The 21,920-nt window shown below is 40.2% G+C and overlaps 1 protein-coding gene and 1 pseudogene across 2 annotated transcripts; one reads left to right on the forward strand and one right to left on the reverse strand.

Moving 5' to 3' along the window:
* Positions 1-204: 204 nt before the first annotated feature.
* Positions 205-20,731, forward strand: TAF7L (TATA-box binding protein associated factor 7 like). Of its 2 annotated transcripts, XM_059679245.1 has the most exons (12): positions 205-276; positions 1,077-1,155; positions 4,703-4,836; positions 6,316-6,442; positions 6,691-6,746; positions 9,373-9,414; positions 10,712-10,784; positions 11,881-11,994; positions 12,657-12,938; positions 13,231-13,343; positions 14,674-14,733; positions 20,431-20,731. In XM_059679245.1, the coding sequence occupies exons 1-12, from the start codon at positions 211-213 to the stop codon at positions 20,473-20,475; spliced, it is 1,191 nt and encodes a 396-aa protein (XP_059535228.1). In that variant the 5' UTR covers positions 205-210; the 3' UTR covers positions 20,476-20,731. The 2 variants fall into 2 exon arrangements, with proteins under 2 accessions (XP_059535228.1, XP_059535227.1); XM_059679244.1 differs by lacking the exon at positions 12,657-12,938 and having other exon boundaries at positions 211-276.
* Positions 20,667-21,549, reverse strand: LOC132224147 (large ribosomal subunit protein uL22-like; annotated as a pseudogene).
* Between the last annotated feature and the right edge of the window lie 371 nt (positions 21,550-21,920).

Raw genomic sequence — 21,920 nt, forward strand, 5'->3', positions numbered from 1 at the left:
AGGGAAGATAAAGAACTTTTAAAAATAATAATGTTATTTCAAATAAGGTATTTCAGAACTGTACACACACATCATTCCAGTGAGGATTATGCGCCAGGCCTTGTATAATTTAACCAGTACTACCAGAAGTGATCAGCAGAGGGAACAAGAGGAGTTTTTGGTGACTTTCTGTTGGTTTTGTTTTTGTTTTCATGAACTCAAAAACCAGAGATGAGTAAACACCAGCATGAACCTCCTTATGAAATTGAGAACCAGTTTATATGGCGTCTGCCTCCGGTAAGAAACCCTTGTATTTCAGAGCAAATATCTTCAGTGCATAAGTATTAGCTCTGCTTGGATTCTGTACCATTTCTATTTAAGGTAGGCTATAAAAACTGAGAACATTTGTTTCCCAGGAATCATGTTCTATTAAGCAGTCCTATCCCAGTGTGTACTCTTTTAGCAGCATTTTTTTGTCCTGTACATACCACTTATCATGTGGGTTGATTTCCTGGCAAACAATTGTGACAATGATGGATTCAGTATCAACAGCCTGCTCATTGGACAGCCAAGATAAGACTCTACTGAAATCTTTTCTGTCACCTCAAAAGGGTTAGTGAGAACGACCACGTTCTTCAAATTGATCACCATGCAAGGCTGTTGAAGCTCCTGTCAACATTGTGTTAGGTTTCCCCCCACCCACCCATTGAGACCTATATTCAAGTATTATTTAGTCTACAAAACTATATTAAGATGGGCTTCAGAAAGTTGTTTCCCCCATTAGGGTTAATTAATGTACTCAGTAAACTGCAGCTAAACCTTTCTTTAGCAACAATAACTGAAGGGTAGCAGTGAGAGGCAGGAATATAGAACTAGGAGAAGGCATTGACTGTAGCTACTAAAAGTCAACAATGATATTAGAGTTCACCTCATCCTAAATTGACCTGCACAATGCATGGTATCTCATGGTACATGGCATTGTTCCTAATGTTCCTAAGGCTTAACGTTTTTTTAAAGAAGGACTGTCTCTGACATATCTGTTATATTAACTGCCAAGTAGACAATCTTTCTAATTTGTCAATTTATCTCCTTTTTAGGAACATGCTGCTACTGTCAGAGAAATTATACATTCCGGAAGTGCCGCCATGAAAGATAAACTAAAAATTGACTTGTCTGGTAAGTAGTTAATATCCATTCACCATACATTGAACAGTAACTTACTAAGGGATTGCTCTGTGCCAGGTGCTCTATTCCATACTAAGGATTTGAAAAGAATAGAATGTGTTCTCTGTCTTGATGGACCCTAAGAGAGGCTTAAATCACTCCTATCTCTTCTTTTAAGAGGAAAAGAAGTAGATATTATGCACCGTGAGGTAATTATGAAAATGTGTATAAGAAAGAACTTAGGGGTCAACTGTGGGATTTGCCTACTGCTGATTGTCTCCAACATACAAGCTTTGGGATTTCTAACTATGACAAATGAATGTACTGTTCTTTGTTTACAAAGGTGACACACCTTTCTCTCTTTTAAACAACATTTATTAGGTTTTATAGATATAGAGAAGCAGAACCTATGCCCTGAAAATCTGTGTGTATGTGTGTATGTGCATTTAAACCAGGGGTCCTCAATCTACAGCTCGCGGGCCACATGCAAATACAAATACTGTATTTGTTCCCGTTTTGGTTTTTTACTTCAAAATAAGATATGTGCAGTGTGCATAGGAATTTGTTCATAGTGTTTTTTTAAACTATAGTCCGGCCCTCCAACAATCTGAGGGACAGTGAACTGGCCCCCTGTTTAAAAAGTTTGAGGACCCCTGATTTAAACTGTGATTGCCACTTTGCTTTAATTCTAGCTGGATCACCCATTGCAAATCAAAAGCTGCAGAGGGTTTGTTTTTTAAATTATAGAATGTCCTTTGTTCAGAGAATTTTACATGACAATACATGTATTTATTTAATAAAACTTCTATGTTAAAAAGAAAATAAATACAGATAAGTATATAAAGAAGGAATATAAAATGGCCCATAAACCCACAACTCTAGTAGCTCTATTGACATTTTTAGAAAGGGCAGTACAAGTTTATGGCTAGGAAATTCAAATAAAACAAAAAAGTTCAAAAGGAGGAGCGAAACTCTCTTTCATAGTGCCCCAAAGTCAGTGCCAAAAATAACTAATACTAACCATTTCTCCTTGTATTCCCTTACAGACAAAACTTTTATGCATAATATAATCATTTAAATAATCTCTGTTTTTAAAGTTAATTTACACAAAAAAGAGCATGTGAAATATAGTTCTGCATCTTTTTTTTTTCACTTACCATTAGAAGATTACACTTGAATCCTCAAAAGATATCCATATTTGAGACATCTGGGCAGGATTCAGAGTTGTCAGTGTATAATGTATATCCTATATAATCCTATATAATAAAAGGCTAATATGCAAATAGACCGAATAGTGGAACTACTGGTCACTATGACACGCATTGACCACCAGGGAGCAGATGCTTAATTGCAGGAGCTGTCCCCTGGTGGTCAGTGTGCTCTTACAGGGGGAGTGCCACTCGGCCAGAAGCTAGGCTCACGGCTGGGGAGCATAGTTGTGGTGGCGGGAGCCTCTCCTGCCTCCGCGGCAGCACTAAGGAACCTTCGGGGGGATGTCCGCCTGCCAGCTTAGGAGGGAGAGGGCCTAAGCCAGCAGGCAAACATTCCCCTGAGTGGTCCTGGACTGAGAGAAGGCACAAACTGGGCTGAGGCCTCCCCCCCTTCCATAGTGCACCAATGTCATACACTGGGCCTGGAGTATATTAATAACATACATAATTTTATTTCAAAAAGTTTTTAATCCTCACCTGAGGATATGTTTATTGATTGTAGAGAGAGGAAGATGGGGGAGAGAGAGAGAAATATTGATGTAAGAGAGAAACATCGATCAGTTGCCTTCCATACTCGCCCAGACATGGAATCGAATCAGCAACATTTTGGTGTATGGGACAATGTTCCAATCAACTGGGCTACCTGGCCAGGGCTACATATTTTCTTCAGTGTTTGGTGATTGTATAAAATTTTATATTTGTGAAGCTAACTAGAGGTTATACATTGAGACTTACTAGCAAGATTCTAAGATCAATCCTTCCCTCACCCAACCCTTTGAAAACACCCATGCATAATGACATGATTAAATGCTTCTTATGGTATTAAAATGAATGGCTTTGAATGAACGGAATTTGCCTTTTAGGATGAGAATGAAACATTTACTACTTTGTTCACATTTGTTCACAACCATTACTAAGAAAATTCTATACCTTTGATCAAGTGACACAAACTGGGGGAAAATGTATTCCATTTACTCTGCCTTCTTTCCTTTGGGGAGTTACTGAGTGCATGTACAATCCTATATAATAAAAGGCTAATATGCAAATAGACTGAACGGTGGAGCAACCGAACAACCAAACAACAGGTTGTTATGATGTGCACTGACCACCAGGGGGCATGCACGGAACATGGCAGGCAGGCGTTGGCAGCAGGCGGCAGAGCACAGAACATGGCAAATGTTGGCCATGGTAGGATGGTGGAGCAGGTGAGCAAAGGTGCCAGATCAAGGTGGGGCACCGGTCGATGTCATTGGGGTGAGCCTCTGGTGGTTACTGAAAATTCTTTCTCCCGTATGCCACGGTCTGCCAGGGTCCAGCCCCAGCGGGCCAGGGGTTCCCAAAGGTGTGGACGGAGTCGGCGAAGAATGATTTACATGGAGACAACGTTCAGATGATCAGCATAGCTCTCTTTAGTCTCCATGGATCTTCCTGTGCCTGGCTGAGGCCACAGTGAAAGATCCAGAGGCAAACTAAGCCTTTATTTTATAGTCAGAGGTAAACAAGGTAGTGGTTACCATAGTTACACTGTTCTTGTGAGTTTCACTTGTTTTGGCCACTTCCTGCACCTCCCTCAGCCCATTAGCTTCCCAGATAAGATCTAGGGAGCCTTATAAGGTCAAGCCTAATTATGCTAAGAGGACTGTGCCCTCTAAGCTGGGACTTGTTTGTGACTTTGCCAACAGGTCAGTCCGAGGCTTAACCCTATAGCGGCTCCCCACAACAGTCCTGCCCAGTGCTCCCACCTGCGGCTGGCGCCAGCCCCGTTAGCACCTGCTGCTGGTGCCAGTGCTGCTGTTTGCACCTGCTGCCAGCGCCTGGCACCGGCCCTGATTGCTCAGCACTGTCAGCGGGTGTGAGCAGTGGCTGCCAGCCCTGATCACCACTGAGGGCTACTCCACATCCCCCTGCTCCTGAGGGGTGATTGGGGCAGCAGCTGCCACTCGCACCCACTGATGGCACTGGCCCTGCTCTCACCCACTGCTGGTGCCGGCCTTATTCACTCTGTGCCATCAGTGGATGCAAGCAGGGCTGGTGTCTTCAGCGTGTGGGAGTGGTGGTGGAGGGAGCGGAGCTGCCAGCTGACAGGATACCAGGGGCCGTGATGGGAGGGGCCGGGTGGGGTGAGGAGGAAGGGCCGAGACCTGCCCCTGTGCCCACTGCAGCCTTGCTGCCCACGGTTCCTTTTAAGGTGCAGGAATTTGTGCACTGGGCCCCTAGTTCTAGCATAATGAGAAATAGTAGACTTCACTGAAAGACTAGTTTATCACACGTCTTAGTTATTCAAACCCTAGGAAGTTTAAGAGTACATTGGGAAGATGTCAACTTTAATCTTTCCTGCTTCTCTTTAGCTGATGGACGTCATGCAGCTGTTGAGGTGAAAGATGTCTCACTAACTGCTAAGGTGGTTGACTTGCCTTGCGTTATTGGAAGTCTGAAGACTCTTGACAATAAAATGTTTTATAAAACGGCAGATATTTCCCAGGTATGGATGAGTTTTCTTAGTCTCCTAGCTCTCACATCCTTCCAGGAATCCCTTCTCCCTCCTTTTCTCTCTTTGTTTTTATTTATTGATTTGAGAGAGAAACATTAATTTGTTGTTCCACATATTTATGCATTCATTCATTGGTTGATTCTTGTATGTGCCCTGACCAAGGATTGAACCTACAACCTTGGCATATTGGGATGACACTCTAACCAACTGAGCTGCCCAGCCAGGGCCCTTTTCTATTTCTTTCAGTGCTTCTTTACACTTGTGAATGGCTGCTTGTCATTTCTAATTCCCAGCTCAACTGTACAGAAATACAATGGCATGTTCTGGTTTAGTGTTTCATTCATAACTTTTCACTATTTTATTTTATCCAAGTAGCTTTTAGAGCCCCCTGCTTGCCATCTCTAGTGATTTTAATTACTTGAAATGCTAGAGGCCCAGTGCATGGATTCATGCACTGGTGGGGTCCCTTGGTCTGGCCTGTGCCCTCTCGCAATCTGAGACCCCTTGGGGGATGTTGGGACTGCTGGTTTCGGCCCAATCCCTACAGGCCAGGCCAAGGGACCCCACCGGCGCACAAATCTGAGCACCAGGCCCATTTCAGCCTGATCCCCACAGGCCTGGCCAAGGGACCCCACCAGTGCACGAATCCATGCACCTGGCCTCTAGTATGCATATAAGATCTTTGGTTAATCTCTTCATGCCCTCCCCCCTCCCCACTTCTCTCTGAGATTCATCAGTCTGTTCCATGTGTCCATGCCTATGCATTGAGCGTCTGCTCCCCTGGTGATCTTGCAAGTCATAGCTACCAGTCAAACAGTCTAATGGTCCAATGGTCGGATGGTTGCTTAGGCTTTTATATATAGAGATATGAACATCTGGGATTTCTTCTGAACTCTCTGATAGAACAGTATGCTTTTAACTGTTGAGATTTACGCTGATTCTTATCATCTCTTCTCTTGATTTTTTGTTTTCTTTCTAAATCAAAATGCCAGGATATATCTGTTTTAACCATATTCCTTCTACAGTGTTAAACACTCAAGCTAAAAAATACCCACTCAAAGTCCACATACAGAGTCCACATGCCAAGACACAGAGAGAATGAATATGAATGTATGTAATACTTGGTTTTCTGGAAATGTCAAGTAACATTGTCCTTACTTCGATCCTCTAGGACAGGGGTCCTCAAAATACAGCCCGCGGGCCACATGCAAATACAAATATTGTATTTGTTCCCATTTTGTTTTTTTACTTCAAAATAAGATATGTGCAGTGTGCATAGGAATTTGTTCATAGTTTTTTTTAAAAACTATAGTCCAGCCCTTCAACGGTCTGAGGGACAGTGAACTGGCCCGCTGTTTAAAAAGTTTGAGGACCCCTGCTCTAGGACTTCTGGTGGTAAGAATGATCATGATTCATTACTAACCCAAGGTCTGTGTCCATAGTCAACATCTTTGTTTTTGTTAAATGTAGATGCTTGTGTGCACTGCTGATGGTGATCTCCACTCTTCTCCAGAAGAAGCAGTTACCTCTACTGATCTTCAAGTAATCAAGAAAAAGGAAAAGGAGAGACAGAAAAAATATGCCTGGAAGCATGGCAGTAAGTCACCAGCCCTTTTGCTCATTGTGGCTGACTACATTTATCTGTTGAATCCTAATTACTTGTGAACCAGAGACCCATTTACCACACTTGGGTGTTTGGTTCATTAGGCATCCAGACATTCTTTAAGGAAAGAGTCATGTCATGAGCCAGTAGTTTATAACATGACATTTCTCCTTATAAAATTCAGGTAGATATGTGACTACCATTAATATTATATATGTTTCACTATGTTAAATTTATTTTAGTTACTCCACCACTTAAGAATGTCAGAAAGAAAAGGTTCCGCAAAACAAGAAGAAAGGTTAGTTGCATGCTATTTCTATGCCTACTGGGTGGATTGGGAAAGGATCATTAGCAGGGTGTGGGGGAGGGGGAAAGATACGGTTGGGGATTAATTGTTCATTCATTTATATGTTCGATAAACATTTATTGAGTGTGAGCTAAATGCCACTGTGTGCTAGCAATTGGGAATATATAGTGAACAAAATACCAACCTGATCCTTGAGGTTATAGGCTAGTCCTTTAGGTATCTGGTTGTGTCTTGAATTTGAAACTTTTGCTAATGCTTTTAGTTTTCAATTACAAGATTTAGTTTTAAAGTGAACCCATGCAGCACCTGAGATTTGGGAATTGTGGTTATATTCCTAAACGTTACCTCAGATTTTTAGAACCATGAGCAAGCTACTGGAGTATTGTAGTTTGGTTTTATTTTTTTTAATTAAACTTTTTTTTATTTTTAAATAATTGTAGAGTCACGTGCAGTTGTAAGAAAAAAAGGGAATTACCACGTACACTTTACCCAGTTTCCCCATTGTAACTTTTTTTTTGCAAAATTATAGTACAATATCACAAAGAAGAAATTGACATTATTACAATTCACCAATCTTATTTAGATTTCTCCAGTTTTACTTCTACTCCTCTGTGTGTGTTAGTTGTCTGCAGTTTTATACTATATCCACCTACACAGTCAAGATACTAAAAAGTTCTGACACCCCAAGAACCCCTCATCTTGCCATTTTATAGTCACACTCACCTCCCACCTACCTTATACCCCTAGTCTCTAACCCCTGGCAATCATTAACATGTTCTATAATTTGTCATTTTGAGAATGTTATGTAAATGGAAACCTACAATATATAACATTTAAGATAGGCATTTTTCCACTCAGCATAGTTTCCTTAATATCTGTGCAAGTTGTTGCATGTATCAATAGTTCATTCCCTTTTATTGCTGAGTAATTTCATGGTATGAATGTACCACAGTTTGTTTAACTGTTCACCCATTGAAGAACATCTGGGTTGTTTCCAGTTTTTGATAATTATAAGTAAAGCTGTGAACAGGTTTTTGTGTGAACATAGCATCCGTTACTTTGGGATCAATGACCAGGAGTGCAATTGTTGGGTCATATGGTAGTTGCATGTTTAATTGCATAAGAAACTGCCAGACTGTTTTCCAGAGTGGCTGTACCGTTTTACATTCCCACCAGCAATGTACCAGTATGTGTGAACTACCTTCTCTGTATCTTCACCAGTATTAGGTGTTGTCACTATTTTTTATTTTAGCCATTCTGATAGATGTGTAGTGATCTCCTTGTGATATTAATTTGCATTTCCCTGATGACTAATGATGTTGAACATTCTCTTGTTTGCGTATTTGCTATCTACTTAATCCACTTCAGTCAAATGTCTGTTCATGCCTTTCATCCATTTTCTAAATTGATTTTTTAAATTGTTGAGTTTTGAGAGTTATGATCTAAATATTAGGGTGTTTTTTTTTGGGGGGGTCATATATCTGGTTTGCAATATTTTTTCCCAGTCTGTAGCTGGTCTTTCATCTTCTTCATAGGACCTTTCAAAGACCAAAAGTTGTTGTTTTTTTAAATGAGGTCCAATTTATTGATTTTTCTCCTTAAGGGTCTTGCTTTTTGTGTCAAGCCAAAAAACTTTTTGCGCAGTCCAGATCCTCAAGATTTTTTTCTATATATTTTTTTCTAAAAAGTTTAGATTTTACATTTAATTCTACAATTTGTTTTGGAGTTAATTTTTGTAAGAGGTATAAGGTTTAGTTCAAGGTTTTTTTGTTTTGTTGTTGTTGTTGGTTTGTTTTTGCCTTTACTTGTCCAATTGCTTCAGCACCATTTGTTAAAAAGCCTATCCTTCCTCTATTGTGTTTCTTTTATACCATTGTCAAAAATTGGTTGGGTATGTTTGTGTGAGTCTTTTTCTGGGTTCCTTGTTCTGTTGTATTAATCAATGTGTTGATCCTTCCATTGATATCACATGTAGTTATATAATGTCGTGAAATCAAGATGACTGTTCTCACTTTTTTTTTCTTTGTCAAGATTGTTTTAACCTTTTAGACAGCCTGTACCTTTCCATATAAATTTTAGAATAAGCCCAGCCAGTGTGGCCCAGTTGGTTAAGTGTCGTCCCATGCACCAAAGGTCACTGGTTTGATTCCGTCAGGGCACATGCCAAGGTTTTGGGCTGGATGTCAGTGGGGGGTGTTCAGGAGGCAGCCAGTTGTTTCTCATTAATGTCTCTCTCTCTCTCTCTCTCTCTCTCTCTCTCTCTCTCTCTCTCTCTCTCTCCCTTCCTTCTTGTCTAAAACCAATTTAAAAACATATTTTAAAAAGATTACATATTACATTTTAGAATAAGTTTGTCTATGTCTATAGAAAAGTCTTGTTGGAATTTTGATAAGGAATTGCATCAAACCTATAGATTAATCTGAGGAGACTTTACATCTTTACTAGTCTTTCAATCTTTGAACATGGCTGCCTTGGCTTTTATATTGTCAGTCTACAGCATTCATTGAATGCCTACTAAATGTAAACCTAAGTTAAGAATAGTTTTAGACTCTTTAAGCCTTAGTGAAGTATGACAATCGTACTATAACTTCATTGTTTATTATATTTTATTTTATAGCTGGTTGATTTCAAACAAGTCAAAGAAGTCAGCTTTACTGAGGTGGCAGTCATAATATAACCTTATTGTTTGCCCTTAGTATGTTTTATTTCATAGCTTATTAATTTCAAACAGATAAAAAAAATCATAAAAGCTACTTTCAAGCCTTCTCACCACGAAACCTCACTCCCACACAAACACTGAATTTGATTCATTGAAAAATGAATTCATTGTTTAATGTCTGATAACTCCTAGAGGAAAAGATATAGTTTGGCCAGTGACCCCTTGTATTCTAATCAGCCTTTTTTCTCTGATATTTATTTAAAATGCCATTTTTTTTAATAAGTCAAGGCTCACTTTTTACCAGCAGTTGTTTGCAATCACTATCCCCCCTCAAAGTTCTAATTTCTATCTGTGGCATGACAAATCGGTTGCTGTGGAGATGATTATGTAAAACTGGTTTAAGGGCCGAAACCGGTTTGGCTCAATGGATGGAGCGTCGGCCTGCGGACTGAAGGGTCCCAGGTTCGGTTCCGGTCGGGGGCATGTGCCTGGGTTGCGGGCATATCCCCAGTAGGAGATGTGCAGGAGGCAGCTGATCGATGTTTCTCTCTCATCGATGTTTCTGACTCTCTATCTCTCTCCCTTCCTCTCTGTAAAAAATCAATAAAATATATTTAAAAAAAATAAAAAATAAAACTGGTTTAAGGGAGAACACATAGCTAAGATCCATTTTTTAATAGGAAAATATATAAATAATAAAGATGTGGGGAAGTGGAATCTGGGAATTTGGATTTTAAACTAAATTACTTCTAAATAACAAATAAGGAATTATAGTTCTTTGCCAATGTGGGTCAGGGCAAGAAATTAAAAATTGAGGCCTAAGGGTTGCACCTCTGAGGTCTTTAACATAGAGTTGCAGGTTAAAAAGATTAAATGTCTCAAGAAATTTGATTGGGAAAAAGAATAAGCTTAACATACACAAATCTAGAACCTGGTCAAGATTCCTTCGTAGCCCTAGCTGGTTTGTCTCAGTGGATAGAGTGTCAGCCTGCTGACTGAAGGGTCCAGGGTTTGATTCCAGTCAAGGGCACATGCAGGTGTGCAGGAGGCAGCCGATCCATGTTTCTCTCTCATCATTGATATTTCTATCCCTCCCTCTCCTTTCCTCTCTGAAATAAATAAAAATATATTAAAAAAAGATTCCTTCATGAATAGCATTACTTAAAGTATAAATTTGGATGGATATCTTAAAAAGGGTTAATTGTTTGAATTTGTATGTAGAAAAAGGGCTTTCCTGGAAAATACAGGGTGTTAAATGATATTACTAATATTCCTCCTACCCCCCACTTTGGTACAGTGCGCTGAATCTGTTGATCCAGAAAAGGAAGTGAAAAGACTGCTGCGCTCTGATGCTGAAGCTGTCAGTGTCCGTATCCTTTTGTATTAAACTAGGGGCCCAGTGCACGGATTCATGCACTTTGAAAGGAACTGTGGGCCGTGAGGCTGCAGTGGGCACAGGGACAGGCCTCAGCCCATCTTTCACACCCCTTCCTGGCCCCTCCCACCACGGCCCCTGGTTTCCTGTCTGCCAGCAGCCCCTCTCCTGCTGCCACTACTCCCATGCGCTGAGGGCACTGGCCCCACTCGCACCCACTGCTGGCGCAAAGCAATTGGGACTGGCACAGAGCGATTGGGGCTGGCACCAGCAGCAGGTGCGAGTGGTAGCTGCCAGACTCAATCACCCCTCAGGAGCAGGGGGAGGTGGAAAAGCCCTGAGGGTTGATCAGGGCCGGCAGCCACTACTCGCACCCACTGACGGTGCCAAGTGATTGGGACTGATGCCGGGAGCCAGCAGTGGGTGCAAACAGCGGCTCTGGTGCCAGCAGCGGGTGTGAATGGGGCCGGTGCTGGCAGCAGGTGCAAGCACCCAATGGAACCACAGCGTGTGGGAACAAAGAATTTTCAGTAATTACCAGAGGCTCGCCCCGATGACAGCGATTGGTGCCCTGTCTTGGTCTGGCGCTCCCACTCACCTGCTCCACCAATTCGCCATGGCCAATGCCCGCCATGTTCTGTGCTCTGCCGCCTGTTGCTGATGCCTGCCATGTTCCGCGCATGCCCCCTGGTGGTCAGCACACGTCATAGCGACTGGTTGTTCAGTTCTGCTGTTTGGTTTATTCGCATATTAGGGTTTTATATATATAGATATGATATGTGTAGTCTGTTCCATTCCATATGTACTTGCTGACAAGCCCTCACTTCTGGTACTTACGTGCTGATTTTGATGTATAGAACTTAAGATTTTTGGAAATGTTACTTTCTAGCTAGGAACAGTGAATTCATAAAATAAAATTTTATTTACCAGTACATGTGTAATTCAATATAATGCACTTCTCCATACTAGGAATCTGGATAGAAAGGCCTAAAGTTGGATTAAAATAAATAGCACTTTCTGCAGAGAGCCTCTTCTCTTTCAATGGCATCTTCTCCCTTCTTTCTGCTTTTTTCCTTGACCGCCCCTTTCAGGATGGGAAGTAATTGCTGAAGATGAAACCAAGGACATCGAAAGTAAAGGCTCTGTTCCAAGCTTTGAGATGTCCCCAGGAACAAGTGGCTATAAGCCGGATGATAGCTCACCAGGTATTTTAATAAAGGCAAAAAACAGGAGCTTCAGAGAGGGTAGGTGTTGACACTGTGCAAGACTACTCTCTATAGACTTACAGGCCAATTACAGGAGAAGGATGACTTTGCCCTTCTTTCTGATTATTGGTCACTCAGTACTTTGTGGGTTTTTGATTGCGGTTCTAATCTCTCATCAATCTATGGTATTATCAATTTCTATGGGCCCTTAGATTCTCTAAATATCTTGATCATTTAATACATGAATGAATGTTACATTGTTTTATATTTCCTGTCCTTGTTTTTTTGAAGGGACTAATATTCCTACAAGAAAAATTACTTATAAAATTCATTGGTCAGCCCAGCTGGCGTGGCTCAGTCTTGAGCATCAACCTATGAACCAGGAGGTCACGGTTTGATTCCTGGTCAGGCCTTATGCCTGGGTTTCAGACTTGATCCCCAATAGGGGGTGTGCAAGAGGCAGCCGATCATTGAGTCTCTCATCATTGATGTTTCTATCTCTTTCCCCATCTCCTTTCCTCTCTGAAATCAATAAAAATATATTTTAAAAAATTCATTGATTGCCCAGTAAATTTGAGGTGAAGAAGTACAATGGCAGCTGGAATGGAAGTCACTTGAAAAGTTTCAGGTAGTCTCACCTTTTTCTTGCTTAAAACCAATAGACTATCATATGCTTCGGAGGATACTCAATGATTCTAGCAATAGCAGTGATGATGAAGAGGAAAAGGATAAGTACCAGGACGAGGACGAGGAGGAGGAGGAGGAGGAGGAGGAAGAGGATGATGATGATGATGATGATGATGATGATGATGATGAAGAATTTTACTATGATTATGAGAATGAAAAGGCGGAACAGTATTATGAAGAGAATATGGAAAGGGAGCTACAGGCCAAGTTAATTGAATTTGGCCAGTGTAAGACAAAGGAAGGAATCAGTTTAATAGGTAAGTTAGAAGAAAAAACAAAGGGGTGAGACAGAATGGGTGGCAGTGCCTAAGATTGACTCTAAACATACATTAGTTGTAAGGCTAAGTTTGAAAGGTTACTGCTCAGATGTATAGTGGACTTTTATATTTTTTCTTTATTATATAGGATTTATTTGGAAAATGTGGGCATGGACGCCCATACATGCAGGCATATACCCCTTAAACATAGTGGACTTTTAGTTGATTTGGATTTCAATCCATTATTTTAGGCTGTGTTTAGATACATAAAGTTTCTGTCTATCTCTGTTAGTCGTAGAAATTCGGAAGCATATTCATTACATGGAGAAAAAGATCCAAGACATTCAGTGCAGAGCACAAAGACAAAAGAATCTCATCAAGAAAGTGGAAAACCTGACACTGAAGGTAAATTCTTGTTGGCTGGTATAAAGATATCTTGGTATCTTACTTTTAAAATCCCATCTTGGGTTTCCATTCATGTCTTCCCTGAGCAGCATTCTTGTTCACTCATGAAGCTAAACAACCTCTTAGAACCCCCTAATAATAGCTCTACTTCCTTTTATCTGAGTAATTTTGATAATGTCACATAAGCATTTTTTGGAAGGAGCCAGGAGGCTTGAAATAATAATTTCCAATATTGAGCGTTTCCTATGTGAAAGGCACAGAAAGAACTTAACATTTTACATGTATCATCTCATTTCATCCTTACATCCCTGAAATATAGGTACTGTTACTATTCCCATTTTATAGATAAGGATTTTAAATTCAAAGTGGTTAGTGGTTAAGTAACTTTCCAAGGACCACAGAAAGCGGCAGGACATAGGATGAACCCTGTTGTTTGTACTAAAATGTATTCATTGCAGTGAAAGAGAATTAACTAAATTTGTTTTTAAATTTTATTATGCATCTTTGAATAAGAATCAATATCTTGATTTATTTTTATTAATACACATTTCAACTAAAAGAAAATGTATGTTTATGCCATGTTTGCTTTCCTTTTTATAGAGAGGGAAATTCTGAAGCATGTTGAATGACCAAGTGACATAATAGATGTGAACACTTTGAAAGATACAGATATATATGGTATTGTTGTTGCATGCAGCATAGTTAGGAATAGTAATATTCTGACCTAGTGCAGGGAAATGGAGGCATTCATTAACACCAAATTCCAAGCCAGATTTTTATTTTTTATTTTATTTTTTAAAAATATATTTTATTGATTTTTTTCAGAGAGGAAGGGAGAGGGATAGAGAGTTAGAAACATCGATGAGAGAGAAACATCGATCAGCTGCCTCCTGCATACTCCCTACTGGGGATGTGCCCGCAACCAAGGTACATGCCTTTGACCGGAATCGAACCTGGGACCCTTGAGTCCGTAGGCCAATGCTCTATCCACTGAGCCAAACCGGTTAGGGCCCAAGCCAGCTTTTTAAAAATAGTTCACCACAATCAAAGGATTTGTGCTAACTAGAACAATGTAACATGAGGCATTTCTTTATTTCAGGACAAGAAAAAATGCTACGTAGGGTATATAAAATCAAATTGATGGTCTTGTAGTTAGGGGGTACAGTTTTTATACTCTAAATCTTTTAAAAAGAGTACTCTTTTGTTATGACTGACAGTTTTCTTACGTATCAAACTATTTGCCAAACTGTTTGCCTCTCTTGGCTCTTCTTCTTCTTCTTTTTTTTTTTTTCAGACTCAGCATGCATTATTTACACAATTTGTTTTTCAGAATCATTTATACTCTGTGCTGGAGCAGCTTGAGTTACAGAAAAAACAAAAAAATGAGCAGGTAAGAAATGTGTTTTCAAATCAATCAGAAAATATTTGATACAAATAATACCCCACCCAACCCTCAATCTCATTTCTGACTGTTCTTTTTTGTCATTGTTATTAATCCTCACTGAGGATATTTTTTCAGTTGATTTTCTAGAGAGTGGGAGAGGGGGAGGGGAAGAGAGAGAGAGAGAGAGATATTGATGTGAGAGGGAAACATTAATTGGCTGCGTCCCATATGTGCCCCATCTGGGGATTGAACTTGAACTGGGTATGTGCCCTGACCAGGATGAACCCAGGACCCTTTGGTGCACAGAATGATGCTCCAACCAACTGAGCCAAACCAGCCAGGGTTTGGCTGTTCGAACAGTAGTGGTCAAATCTTCTAAATGAGGGTAGCAGGTTGGAATAAGGTTTTGTGAAAATTCACTCATTCAGCGGATATTAAGTGGAATGTGTATTAAGTGAAATTTTCTGGATATACACAGTGTTTTTTTAAATTTTATTCTTCAATTACAGTTTACATTCAATATTATTTTGTATTAGTTTCAGGTGTACATCATAGTGGTTAGACAATTAAATAATTTACAAAGTGTTCCCCTTGATATTTCCAGTACCCACCTGGCACCATACGTAGTTATTAGAATACTAGAGGCCCGATGCATGAAATTCATGCAAGAGTAGGCCTTCCTTCCCCCGGCTGCTGGCACCAGCTTCCCTCCGGCACCGGGGACCCAGGCTTCCCTCACAGCCCTGACTTCGTCCTGAAGGTCATCTGGTCTAATTAACATACTATGCTTTGATTATTATAGAGTACTGACTACATTCCCTATGCTTTACTTTACATCCCCATGGGTATTTTGTAACTGCCAATCTGTACTTCTTAATCCCTTCACCTTGAATGAGACATACAATACTCGTCCTCATGGAGCTAACAGTGTAGCAGAGAAGGCTGACAGTAAACAAATTATACAAACTTAAAGGTGCAAATAATGCCCTAACTGGTTTGGCTCAGTGGATACAGCATCAGCCTGAGGACTGAAGGGTCCCAGGTGCAATTCCGGTTAAGGGTATGTACCTCGGTTGTAGGCCTGATCCCTGGCTCCAGGTCAGGGGGCATGCTGGAGGCAACCAATCAATGTATCTCTCTCACATTGATGTTTCTCTCTCTGTCTCTCCCCATCCCTTCTACTCTCTCTAAAAAGAAATCAATGGGAAAAATATCCTCGGTTGAGGATTAACAAAACAAAACAAAACAACAAAAAAAGAAGAGGATGCAGATCGTGAAGAAGTGCTGTGAAGGAAAAAATGTCAATGGTGCTCTTTGAATAGAGAGTCCTGATTTAATTGGGGTGTGTGTGTGTAATGATCAGCCTTTCTGAGAAAGTTATGCTTAGGTTGAGATCTGATGGATAAGTCCAGGCTAAGGGGATGAAGAGCTTTTTGGATGGAGCATATGCCAGGTCCTACATTTGGAAAGAACGTAGCCTCTTTGAGGACCTCGGGAGTATTCAAAACAAGGAAGAGAGTGACAACATAAGGTTGGAGAAATAGGCTGATGCCATATTGTCTGGTCCCTTGCAGGCCATGATAATGAGGATGGATTTTAGTCCTAAGTGCAATTAGAAGCCCTTGAAGAGTTTTAAGCAGGAAACTAACATTTAATTTAAAAGATCACTCTGATTCTTATATGGAGAATGTATTATAGGAGGGAAGGACTAGAAGAAGGAGGCCAGTAAAGAGGCTGTGTGGTAATATAATGAGATGATGGTAACTTGGACTAAGGTGCAGGCAATGGAAAGTGTGTGTGTGTGTGTGTGTGTGTGTGTGTGTGTGTGTGTGTGTGTATAAAATTTTAACTGCCATATAAATGTTTTATAACAGCTTTATTGAGATATATAATTCATATACCATACAATTCACCCATTTATTTATTTATTTATTTAGTTAGTTAGTTAGTTATTTTTGCCATATCTTTTTTTAAATGGAACTCAAAACGAATACTTTATAGGAGTCAGAGAAAAATACTGCTGCTTAGAGGCTTCAAGAAATTGGCATCATGTATAAATACACGCTACAGATACACAGATCCCCCTGATAAGGCCCTTTACCACACAATGTCCTTTGCCCTGAAAACTATATAGAGGAAAATTTTAACTGCATAAATGAATTTAAGTGTCTGACTATGTTGTAGGACAAAAATGGAGTAAAATTAAACATTATCATTCTCTTGACTATAAGAGGATACCATCACTTTCTTATTTGGCAGCAGTAGAAATACATCCATGTTGTTTTTTTAATTCACCAATTTAAATTGTACAATTCAATGGCTTTTAGTACATTCACAGAATTGTGCAGCCATCACCACAATCAATCTTAGAACATTTTCACTATCCTCAAAAGAAACCTGTATCCATTAACATTCACTTTTCATTTCTTCTGAATCATGCCTATGCTTCACCTCTAGGCAACTACTAATCTACTTCCTACTAGTCTACTTTGCCTATTCTGGCTATTTCATATAAGAAGAAACATATATATTCTTTTGTGTCTCATTTATTTCACTTAGCATAATGTTTTGAAGGTTAATCTATGCTGCAGCATGTATTAGTACTTTATTTCATTTTATGGCTGAATAATATTCTATTGTACCGATATACCGCATTTTGTTTATCCATTTATCTATCAATGGACATTTGGGTTGTTTCCACATATTCGCTCTCACTAAATAATGCTGCTATGAACATTCATATATGAGTGAATACTTTTTAAAGGTGGAATTGATGGGACCTAAGTCAATTACTGGGTGTTGAAGGAGAAGAAGTATTAAGGATGCATACCAGATATCTAACTTGAATAACTATTATTTAAAGTCATAATAGAGTGAGCAGAGTGGAAATATCAGGGCAGTGTGTGATAAGTGGGTCAAGTAGCTATATAGAAAATATATGCTGACTCCAGCCCTATACTTTTGAGGGTAACAATTTTAAAGAGATTGGAGATCATATTATGATAATGGGCTTAACATGGGACTCTTAAGGTAGAGATGATGCTGTCCCCCATCCCCATCCAACAAGGCCGGGGGAATTTTTTTTTTAAAATATATTTTATTGATTTTTTACAGAGAGGAAGGGAGAGAGACAGAGAGTTAGAAACATAGATGAGAGAGAAACATCCATCAGCTGCCTCCTGCACATCTCCTACTGGGGATGTGCCCGCAACCCAGGCACATGCCCTTGACCGGAATCGAACCTGGGACCCTTCAGTCCCCAGGCCGACGCTCTATCCATTGAGCCAAACCGGCTTCGGCAAGGCCGGGGGAATTCTTATGTTCTGTATGTTCCCTTCCTCTCAGTAAATCACTTATCCAAGTACTGCTTATAAACAACCATATGAACGGTTAATGCCAAGATTGCTTTAGCACCCCCTAAACATCTTTGTTTTCATCAACATAAGTAGTTAATATTGGGGAGTGCTATTTTCAACATAGAAAGATAGCTATAAACTTTATTCACTCAGAGCCCTTTATGTTAATTCATTTATTTAATGTAGATTTATTGGGTGCTTATTTAAGCTAGATTCTGCAGAGAACTACAAAATGCTTACAACACAGTTTCTGCCTCCAGTGGAGAAGAAATCATCAGAAGGATAGGAATTTAAAGGACTGCAAGCTCACTACTGGCCACTGAGATTAGGAAAGACTTTATGGAGAGATGGTGTTGGACTGGGGCCTTAAAATGTGGGTTGGATTTTAATAAGGAGATAGAGAAAGGAGGGCATTCTGTATAGAAAGTAGCATGTACAAAATGGCTCGGGGTATTGATGCCAGGCAAAAGAGTTTAGATTTTTGATGTAGGTCATAATGAGCCACCAAAGCTTTTTTTTTTTTTTTTAACCTGGGGAGTAGTAATTCAGGAGGATTTCTCTTCCAGTAATATAGGGGAGAAATTAGAGTGGGGAAAGACTAGAGGAAGATGTAAGAGATAGAAGGAATCAGAACTCAACAATTGATTAGACTTAAAGGACAAAAAGGGGGAGAAAGAGGAGTTCAAAGCCTGGGTAACCAGAAAATGGTGTGCCATTAACACAAATGAAAACAACAGGAAGATATTACTGGGGGTGGAGGATGGAGAAGATGATTAGTTGAGTTGGAAGCACTCTAAAATGGTAGAGTGGAGAGTGGCTCATGCATAGAAATGATCACTGAAGCTGTGGGAATAGATGAGTTAGCCAGGTTGACTGCTCAGCAAGATGTCTGAACCTATGGGGAAAGCTACCTTTAGGAGGTGGTGGGTGAAGCAAGAGCCCACAAAAGAGAAAATTGGACCAGTCAGTGGTTGTAATCATGGTCAGCATCTGAGTGAAAAAGGCCTCTAAATTACTGCAGGTGGCAATTATAGTAGTTTCAGTAGATGGTGTGCAGCATAGGATCATTTCACAATGCTCCATTCTTTTCATTTCACAGAATGAAAAGCCACATTGGAATGTAGTGAACTAAATTGAATAATATTCAAAAACCATTTTTGTTCCACAGACAGTATATTTCTGAGTGTTATTAGTCACTTTGCCATTTCAAGTAAAAAAATAAATAAATCCTACATCACAAAAGTTTCAGGGCTTCTGACTTAGAGTGCATTAGGATAAGAAGAACATCACAAGCTCCTAACTGGTCAGGACTCTGAACCAGTTTCCAAGTGTCTCTTAATGTGGCAAGAAGCAGCAGCTAAGACCCGGTATAAAACCTACTGTGTTCATGAATCAAGAGGCTCTCCCAACTGTCTTACCTTCTGACTCTTTGAATATGACTACAGTAATCCCATCTCCATTACTCCCACACTGAGCTATGACCTCTGTATACTCTTCCCAGAAGTACAAATTCTTAACAGCAAGCATATTTAACTTTTCAGTATATTCAATTTTAAAGCTTCCTTTTACAAATTTGTCAAAATAAAGGACAATATCACGGCTGCAGCATTGTGTATGTATTCTTTTTGTTTGTTAATCCTCACTGAGGATATTTTTTTCTTTAATTTTTAGAGTGGGTAAAAGGGAGGAAGGAAGGGAGAGAGGGAGGCAGGGCAGGAGGGAGAAACATTGATGTGAGTGTGACACAATTGGTTGCCTCCTGCATGCACCCTGAGATTCAACCTGCAACCCAGGTACATGCCCTTGAAACCCAAGTACGTGCCGTTGACTTGGAATCAAACCTTCAACCCTTCGGTGCCCAGGTCAACACCCTAACCACTGAGAAACACCAACCAGGGTTCTGTACACATTCTTTTTTTGTTTTTTTGTGTTTTTTGTTTGTTTATTAATCCTCACCTGAGGATATTTTTCCATTGATTTTTTTTGAAGAGTGGAAGAGAGAGGGAAAGTCAGAGAGAAACATCAATGTGAAAGAAACACATCAATTGGTTGCCTCCTGCATGTGCCCCGACCAGGGCCCAGGCTGGGAGGAGCCTGCAACCAAGGTACATGCCCTGGACCGAACCAAACCTGGGACCTTTTGGTCTGCAGGCCAACACTCTATCCACTGAGACACCTGGCTAGGGTTGTACACATTCTTGACTGTGGCATTGTTCTTTGGAACATCACAACATTAACATACCATATAAATGTCAAATTACAGTTCTTTTTTGGTTCATATAAGTAAATTCTAGATCAAGTAGTGGAACCTGATGATTTTTTCATGTTTTTCTGCCTCTCCCTACAGATAATTTCCCTACAGGAAAAACTGAAATTTTTTCTGGAGAAGTGAGGAGAGCCTTCAGCCTTGCACAGCCAGATTGAAGATTGCATGAAACTGCATGTTTCCATTTGTTTCATTGTTTTATGTTGAATCATTTGTATTCGTTTCTCTGTGCCACTTTTTGCTAACTATATTTGAAGTTTCTAGTAGTGTAGAAAGGGACAAATTATAAAAAAGTAGTAGACCTAAGGACACAACTCAACTATGGGACTTTGCTTCTCTTTATGAATTTGAGAATTATTTATATTGCTCTGTTCCATGGTGCCATCAGATGATTCAGTCATGCTTGCCAAAGGCAGTCTAAGCTTGAAGGCTATGCATCTGGTTTGCATATGTTTTAGCCTTTTCTTCTGTTTGCTTTATGTATTTTCTAAAACATTGAATAAATTGAGTCATTTCTATCAAGGGCTAGGACTAGCTACAGTGAATTTAAGTGCCTACTTCATGGCAGCTAATAGTAGGTTATGCTCTGTCTCTGTTCATGTAATAGGGGCTGCTTTCCTCCTCAGGGATGATTTTTTTACTTTATTAGTATTTATTTCATGCTAAATTTACTCCTGGACCATAAGTTTTTGTTTCTTCAGTTTTGTCTGGGGTATCTTTTCCTTCTGTGCAACCTCTTCTGGTTTAGGAACAACCTGCTCTTCTTCAGTAAGGAGCATCTCCATGTGGCAGGGAGAGCTCATGTATGAGTTAATCCGCCCATGAGCTCTGTAAGTTCTGTGTTGCATCTTCAGAGCTTTGTTCACCTAGATGCGCTTAATGACTAGAGAATCTGCATCTAAACCTTTAAGTTTAGCATTACTCTCTGCATTTGTAAGCATGTGCAGCAAAAATTCAGCACTCCTTTTGGGCCACCGACCCTGTGTCCAACCCCACTGTTTGGCCTGGGCACACCATGAACGCCACCATTATAACGAAGGAATGGCACACATTGCTTCTGTAAACTGGCACCCTCACATACTTGGTGGCTTTTCAAATATGCATACCCTTCGTGGCCTGGGCAGTTTCATGAGTGCTCTTTTTTAAGTTTTATTTTTTATATATTTTTATTGATTTCAGAGAGGAAGGGAGAGGGAGAGAGAGATAGAAACATCAGTGATGAGAGGGAATCATTGATCGGCTGCCTCCTGCACACTCGACACTGGGGACCGGGCCTGCAACCTGGGCATGCGCCCTTGACCTGAATCAAACCCTGGACCCTTCAGTCCACAGGCCGATGCTCTACCCACTTTGTCAGACCAGCTAGGCCTCATAAGTGCTCTTAAAGTGAAAACAAAGATTTGAACCTCTTGATTTGAATAATTTTGTGAAGTTTTCTGAGTAGCGAACCATTTTTAGAGGTCACCTCAGGCCACTTACGGGAAGAATCAGGGATGATTTCTTGCCGCTACAATCTTTGCCCTGATGTTGTGTTTTAGGACTGTGTCTGGTTGTTATTTGCTAGCTAAGGG

The sequence above is a fragment of the Myotis daubentonii genome, chromosome X, assembly GCF_963259705.1.
Source record: "Myotis daubentonii chromosome X, mMyoDau2.1, whole genome shotgun sequence".
Classification (NCBI taxonomy): Eukaryota; Metazoa; Chordata; class Mammalia; order Chiroptera; family Vespertilionidae; genus Myotis; species Myotis daubentonii.

Coding starts and splice junctions, on each gene's coding strand:
- TAF7L (XM_059679245.1), top strand. CDS start 211: ATGAGTAAACACCAGCATGAACCTCCTTATGAAATTGAGAACCAGTTT. Junction 277..1,076: donor TTATATGGCGTCTGCCTCCG/GTAAGAAACCCT, acceptor TCTCCTTTTTAG/GAACATGCTGCTACTGTCAG. Junction 10,785..11,880: donor TGCTGAAGCTGTCAGTGTCC/GTATCCTTTTGT, acceptor CGCCCCTTTCAG/GATGGGAAGTAATTGCTGAA.